This window comes from Tyto alba, unplaced genomic scaffold (assembly GCF_018691265.1).
Source record: "Tyto alba isolate M040663 unplaced genomic scaffold, T.alba_DEE_v4.0 Super-Scaffold_9, whole genome shotgun sequence".
NCBI lineage: Eukaryota > Metazoa > Chordata > Aves > Strigiformes > Tytonidae > Tyto > Tyto alba.
The window spans coordinates 18277689-18285039 of NW_024881330.1; the positions used below are offsets into that span (position 1 = coordinate 18277689).

The 7351-nt window shown below is 34.0% G+C and overlaps 1 protein-coding gene across 1 annotated transcript in view; it reads left to right on the forward strand.

Annotated features, from left to right (window-relative positions):
• CSMD3 (CUB and Sushi multiple domains 3) overlaps positions 1-7351 on the forward strand; it is a 703442-nt gene that overhangs the window by 646860 nt on the left and 49231 nt on the right. The window contains exon 57 of the mRNA XM_042785878.1: positions 590-763. Within this exon, the coding sequence (XP_042641812.1) occupies positions 590-763 (174 nt within the window). The remainder of the gene's footprint in view (positions 1-589; positions 764-7351) is intronic.

Consider the following 7351-nt stretch of genomic DNA (forward strand, 5'->3'; position numbering starts at 1 on the left):
GAATCCAATATTTGAAGTAACCAATACCATTAATATGAAATTAGTATATTAGCATTACAGTTCATAGCAAAATTTAACAAAAATTATCTTTTTTAAAAACCTAATAGACTTAATGAGCAATATTTTGGGATCAGTGGATGAGAGATGGTCTACGTACTCTCTACCTCAGTAGTGACTTTGGCAGATACTGTCTTCCTGTATTTTTTCTATCAGGTGTATATGCATGAGTGTGTGTTTTTGGGGGTGTGTGTGTGCACATGTTCATGCCGTAGAGATCAACTTAGTGAATGAGTGTCTTTGAACATCAATATCTATATCTAAAAAATCTTTTTGACATATGTAAACATTTTTTACACAGCTTTTGGTCTGTAATACATTTTGCATTTCTAATCGCATAATATGACCCCCTCCCCCAAACCCTGAAAAGGTTAACCTATGCTAACCTGAAGGTTTAACCTAAAAGGTCAGCCTATGCTAGCTTAAAAGGTTATCATACAAAGTGTGTATATGGAGTTATTAAAATGTTAACTACAAATTGTTTGATCAGTGATAATAACCTTTTTTTATCTCAAATAATTATGCATTGTAGTGATTGACTGTGGCCATCCTGGCGTTCCTCCTAACGCGGTCCTGTCTGGAGATAAATATACGTTTGGGTCTACTGTTCATTATGCTTGCACGGGTAGACGATCGCTGTTAGGGCAGTCATCTCGTACATGTCAGCTGAATGGACACTGGAGCGGATCTCTTCCTCATTGCTCAGGTAACATTTTTGAATTAATGTGTGTGCCCTGAAGTTGTTTTGAATTTACTTCGATTTTATCAGAAAACCATTTTAAAATTTGGAAAATCATGTATAATACTGAAGTACTATCTCAGTAGAAGTAAAAAAAGTAAAACTAAAATAAGCATAAACAATTAGCAAGAAAATTTGGGAGAAGTAGGTTTTCTCAGTGACATTTAAGATGAATAGGAAATTGCTCATTTAATAGAATGTTAAAGGAACTGGTTTGTTTTGAAAATACTCTCTGTGTGACTTCTGGAAAGAGTATTAATTTCCACAGGCAAACCTTGTATCATCTCTTCAAGATGATGGACTAATTTGGGTTTTTTTTGACTTGCAAAATGTCTACTGATTTGACACCGCAGGTATATCTTAATTCCATAACACTTCTGTCTTTACAATAAGGTCAAGTGGGCTCCACATAATTTAAAGATAGCATGTTTTGTGTTTCAGGAAACACCATCTAATCCTTGTAATAGATTAGCCCTCACCGAAGTTGAATATGTTTTCTGAACAACTTAATACTTAGGAAAGTTCTGTTTCATAATTTGAGTTTGATTCACTTAAACAGCAATGATCAAGTGAAAAACAGAAATCAAAGTCAAACTAATTTGGGATTTGGCTAAATACTATTTCTTTTTTTAGAATATGTACACACAGATTGTGATAGAGGTTAATCATGTTATCAGTTTTAATTGTCAATAAATACTGGTGGGAGGTTCGTTATTGTCATCTTCATATTTCCATGATGCAGTTTAAAGAAATCAGTGGGGTTTTGGACCTTATTCAGACCTCTGTAATTCAGAGTACTTAGATATCTCCAAAGGCAGGAAATAGGAAGAGAACAAGTGACACATTTTTTCTTGGATTACAGCTATGCCAAAGCAAGAGGTGAAAAGTAAGTGATATGCAAATCTGACAGTACTGCTATACCACTAAAAATCCAAGGTTCTTTACAGCATTAGTAAAACATAGAATCATAGAATGCTTTGGGCCAGACGGGACCTTCAAAAATCATCTAGTCCAACCCTCCCAGCCATGAGCAGGGACATCTTCCACTAGAATCATACAATCGTATAAACATAGAATGGTTTGGGTTGGAAGGGACCTCCAAAGATCATGTAGTCCAACCCTCTTGCAACAAGCAGGGACATCCTCAACTAGATCAGGTTGCTCAAAGCTCTTTTCAACCTGACTTTGAACAATTCCAGGGATGGGTCATCAGAAACTTCACAGGGCAACATGTTCCAGGCTTTCACCATACTTCTTTATGTCCAGTATAAACCTACCATCTTTCTGTTTAAGATTGCTGCCCCTTGTTCTGTCACCACAGGCCTTGATAAAAAGTGTCTCTCCATCTTTCTTATATGTTTTATATAGGCTGCAATGAGGTCTCCCTGGAGCCTTCCCTTCTCTAGGCTGAACAGCCCCAACTCTCTCAGCCTATTTGCATAGTAGAGATGTTCCAGCCCTCTGATAATTTTTGTGACTTTCCTCTGGACCTGTTTGAACAGGTCCATACCATTATTGTACTGGGGACCCCAGAACTGGTTACAGTACTCCAGCTGGGGTCTCACATATTCCAATCGTTTTGGTTTGGTTTGTTTTTTTTTTTTTTTTTTTTTTTCCCCTGCTTGTTTTTTTTGTTTTTTTTTTTTTTTTTTTTTTTTTGTTTTTTTTTTTTTTTGTTTGTTTCTTTGCTTGTTTTTTTTTTTTTCCTGCTGCCTTCATCTACTTAGTATATTCAGGTATAAACTGATTTTCAGCTACAGCTTCAGAATACACATTTTTTACAGCCCATGCCACAGAAATGGTTAAAAATTAATAGCAAATATTAAAATAGTGTTCCTTAATTAAAGTCTTACACTAAATTCCAAAGGGTTGGAAGAATTTTTAAGTATCTGAACTTTCCACTACTAAACTTTAGGAAGTGCTTGCAGACAAGAACAATCTAAATGTTGCTGTCTTACTCTGTGTGTCCCTCCTCTTTCAGTAATCTGCCATTACATCCTAAAATGTGACAGAAACTAGAAAATGTGAACACCTAATTCAATCCCTTAACTTTCTATCAATAAAATCAGAGGGAAATTTGCCACAAAGGGAACAAACATCATGTTCTTATAACCTGTGTTGTTTAGAGCTATGCACCAGAAATCAAAGCTTAATGTAAAATAATATTACTTAATAAATAATGATATATTTATGTGAATTGCAAATTCAAACTAGGTTAATAAAAAAATGTTTTAACAGCTAGTATGTATAAATTCTTTTGTGGGAAAAATTCCTCTTTAGATAAAATCTAAGGCTGCTTATTGTAGTTTTCTTAGTCTTCATGAGCCAAAAAAAAAATCAAATTTCTAAATTGAAAAAAATTAAAGAAATACACAAAAATATCAAGAAATACAAATAAGAAAACTGAGAATGTACATGAAAATATCAAAGAAACCTTACTGAAAATAAGACTATTTTATAATCATCCTGCTATTAAATTAAATCAGTGTTCAGATATCTTGCTTTGTAAGTGAGGTACATGAAAATCCTTTTTTTTCTAATGACGACTTTTATACCCACACATAGGAAACTCTAATCAAATCTAATGAATTTTTATCAATACATGAAGAAAAATTTATTTGACATAGATTTAAATGTTAATCATAGCGAATCAAATTGTGACAGAATGCAAACTGTTATTTTTAGCTGTACTGTACCAAACTATAATTCTAGTTTAGGACAACTTTCAGACTTTGTTTTCAAAGTGTATTGAGATTTTGTTCTCAGTGTGTATGTCTGAAATACTTTCTCGTTTTAAAATAATTTGTATTTTACCATACAGAATTTCAATCTTATCTAAAGATATGTGAAATCATTAGCTTTCATTATTGGTCTTGACAAGTTTTCTTCTTCATTTTTAATGCATATTAAAGTAAAGTAAAGTTCGCATATAAACTTTGTACTTTTTTGTTGATGGTATTATTAATAAATAATATAGAATGCCTGACTGACAAAATATATAGCATACTTGTCCTTTTCATATATGGAGAAGAATTCAAGCAGAAAATGCTAGGTCAGCAAACATAAGGAACTAAATTTTGTCACATCATCCCTAACACAGTTTCGTTCTTTTCACATGGAACTTTACATTTCACATCCCAGAGCTGGAAGGAATTGTTATGTCCCATTGATACCTTTTGGCATTCACAAACACAGTTTTCTGTCATCACATGCATATCAGCTGGAGTCAGAAATTTGCAACTTGGAATGCCTCATAAGTGCATCAATGGTTGTGTACTTGCTTAAGTGGTCTAAATACCCTCCTTTTCATTAAGATTAAACTCCAGCTGAGAATTTTTTACACATGTGGGTGAAGGATGGCTCATAACTGACTGTTAACATCACTTAGTTGAATCTCTGCATGAGGTAATAAAAATATTTTCTATTATGATATCATTGACTATATCACTGTCAGTTCCTCATGTGATTAGTCATTTAGAAAAAATATTTTTGTAACCTTCAATCAAAAGAGCTGGTTATTAACCTCACTAAGATTAAAAGAGTAATAATTCATGGTAATAATTAAGCATTAGGAAAGAACACATGATTTCATTTACAAGAGGAATATGTAATTTATACTTGGCATAGCAAAAATCCTATTTTCATTTTTTCATCATAAAATTATTTTAGAGATAATGCCAAGTAACTTGATGAAAACTGAGCTGTTATTTTAGAGACTTTACAAGTATAGAATAATAAATAGTCCCTGTCTCAAATTCTTCATAGTCTAAATAAATAATAAGGGCAAATACAAAATATAGATGTCCAAAATAACAAAAAATATATCTTTATCTAGGACATTTTTCAATTATTATAAAAATATGTAGCAGACTATTCTCAAACTGGAGGGATGTTAAGTCACCTAAGTAGCTGGCATGTGAAATATTTTGAAAGCTTATAAAAGTCTTTTACTTACTGTAATTTGCAACTATTTACAATTTTCCTTAAACAGGGCTGGTAGGCTACTTGACTGATCTGTGTCACATAATGAAATGGGTAAACAGAAAAGAGCCTAAATTTTTGAGTCTGTGATTTTGAACTAGACAGTCAGCTAGCTCTTATTCTTACTTGAGCTAATTTTTTATTTCTGACAGCATTAAAATCCATAGGACAATGTACTTGTTGCATGCTAAAAAGTTCACAATGTAATAGCCATGACTACATTTGTTTGATTATTCTCAAATGAAAGGTGTCAGTTTAAGCTTGGACAACTGAAGTAATGATAAAATTGGCTCCTAAATTATCAAGAGGATTTCACAAATAGCCTACTTTGTCAGCTACTTCATCAAGGGGTTGGATAGGTAGTATGAGCTGCCTGGTTTATTCTCATTTGCATTTCCAAACAAAGTTCTGCCCTTTTCTTTGAGTCTCCAGATGTGCCTTCAGACTGAGGCTCCATAGCTGCATTTCTCTTTTCCCACAAGCCCATAGGAGTTATGCAGATCAGCTCCCGTGAGTTGCTTAGTTATATTGTTTTTCAATTATTTTGTGGGGAAAGAAGGAAGCATGGCCTGTATGAAAGGAAATAAAGTAGTAAGCATGACCTACAAAACTGCAGCTTGGGACATGAGCCACCTTCATAAGTGACAAAAAATATGGTCAGCTTCTTGAACATATCAGACAAAACCAAGTATTTCCTTATATACCATAGTGCTCAAAGCACAGAAAGCTAGTTCTACCCTTCTTCCTTTCACTATTCAGTTCTGTACATGCTTTTGTTAGTAAATGGATGTATCCAATCAGTTACTCCAACAGTACTGTTTGCACACATACAGTGCCAAATAAGACAAAGGAAGTTCTGTTTTCCTCTGCATCTACAACTCCAGGGTCCTAACTTCCCATAGAATCCCTAGATAATGAGTTTGTCACTTTTGGTCTCCTGGGTCCTTGAGGCAGACGACTTTACTACTTCCATGTAAGAACTTATTTTATTTCTGCTAGTTAATCTTAGATAAATGCCAGAAAAATATGGCTATTTTACAGAAAGCATTCTTTACATAATTTGTACAAATCTTTGAATATTATTGTCTCTAATGGGAAGATATAATATGACATTCTTCAGTGGTTTAATTAAAGCTTTCTAGTTGATTCTTAAAGTATTTCTTCTTTATTTACTTTAGTGTAACAAAGTGTAAAATAATGCAGATATGCTGTCAAAAATATTATGATGTTTGAATTATTTTTTGTATAGAAGACTTCAGTTTATTTGCAATTTGTACTGTAAACTGAATATCTGTGGATGAAAACTTGAACAGTACAGCTCCAGGAATTCTAGAATTCAACTCCTTTGTGTTGAAACTCAGTAATACAATATACCTTCATCTCTTATTATATAGAAAACTAGTTTAAAGACCTTTAAAAAGATAAACCAACATATCTTCAGTACACATTAAAATATTTAAGTAACTGACCTGCTGTGCAAATACAGTGTTACCTAGAGCTTCCTAAAATTTATCACCATAAATTAAGATTCTGGTGTATCACCTTACGTATTGTTATTATTATTATGACTATATTGATTATTTTAACATTGATATACAACAGATAGTAGAAAACATTAACCCTCTACTTAGAATTTGCTTAAACATTTCTAGCTGAGGAATATTTTAGCTATCAGGCAGCCTTGAGCTTTCAACATTTCTATAAATCAGGGAAATTCTTTATGTCAGATGTACATAAAATTGTTGATTAGAACTTTCATTCAGTGGTAAAACTGTTACAACTTTAATGTTATCATAAAACTAGGAAGTATTTTATGAACACCTTTTACAGGCAAACAAAAAAATTATCTTTATGATCAGGATCCTAGTTTTCCTGAGAATTCCTTATTTTAAATTAAAAATGACCAAGGTTTTGTGGTTTTCTTTTTGATTCTCTATTCTTGTTTAACGAGTCTGTTACCAAAAGTTTAGCATGTTCTAAGGGGAATCTTAAGATAATTATAATTTCTGTACTTATAGAAAATAAGTAAAAAGAGATTATTTGAGAATCAAGTAATTTTGTGTCCTGGTTTGAGCCTGGTCGGCAGCCAACCACCATGCAGCCACTCTCTCTCCCTTCTCTTCCAGCAATAAGAAGGGACAGAGAACCAGGCTTTCGGTTTGAGATAGGACTGGGATGGGGAAAAAATCAACCTTATTGGTCATGAGCAAAAGGCAGACTCATTAGGGGAAGAAAAAAAAGCACATACATTTATTACAGACACTAACAACACATAACAGAGTAGGACAGTGAGAAGCATTGCCACATCTTGAGAACACCTTTCCCCCACCCCTCCCTTCTTCCCAGGCTCAGCTCTGCTCCCAATATCTCTAACTCCTCCCTCCAGCAGCGCAGGGGCAGGGAATGGGAGGTGCAATCAGTGCTGCCACTTCGTCCATTTTTATTGGGGGGAGCTTCTGGAACTTGTTCCCCCTGCTCCATTGTGGTCCCTCTCTCACAGGAGACAGTCTTCCAGAAACTTTCTCCGACATGAGTCCCTCCCACAGGCCGCAGCATTCCCCACACTGCTCCATC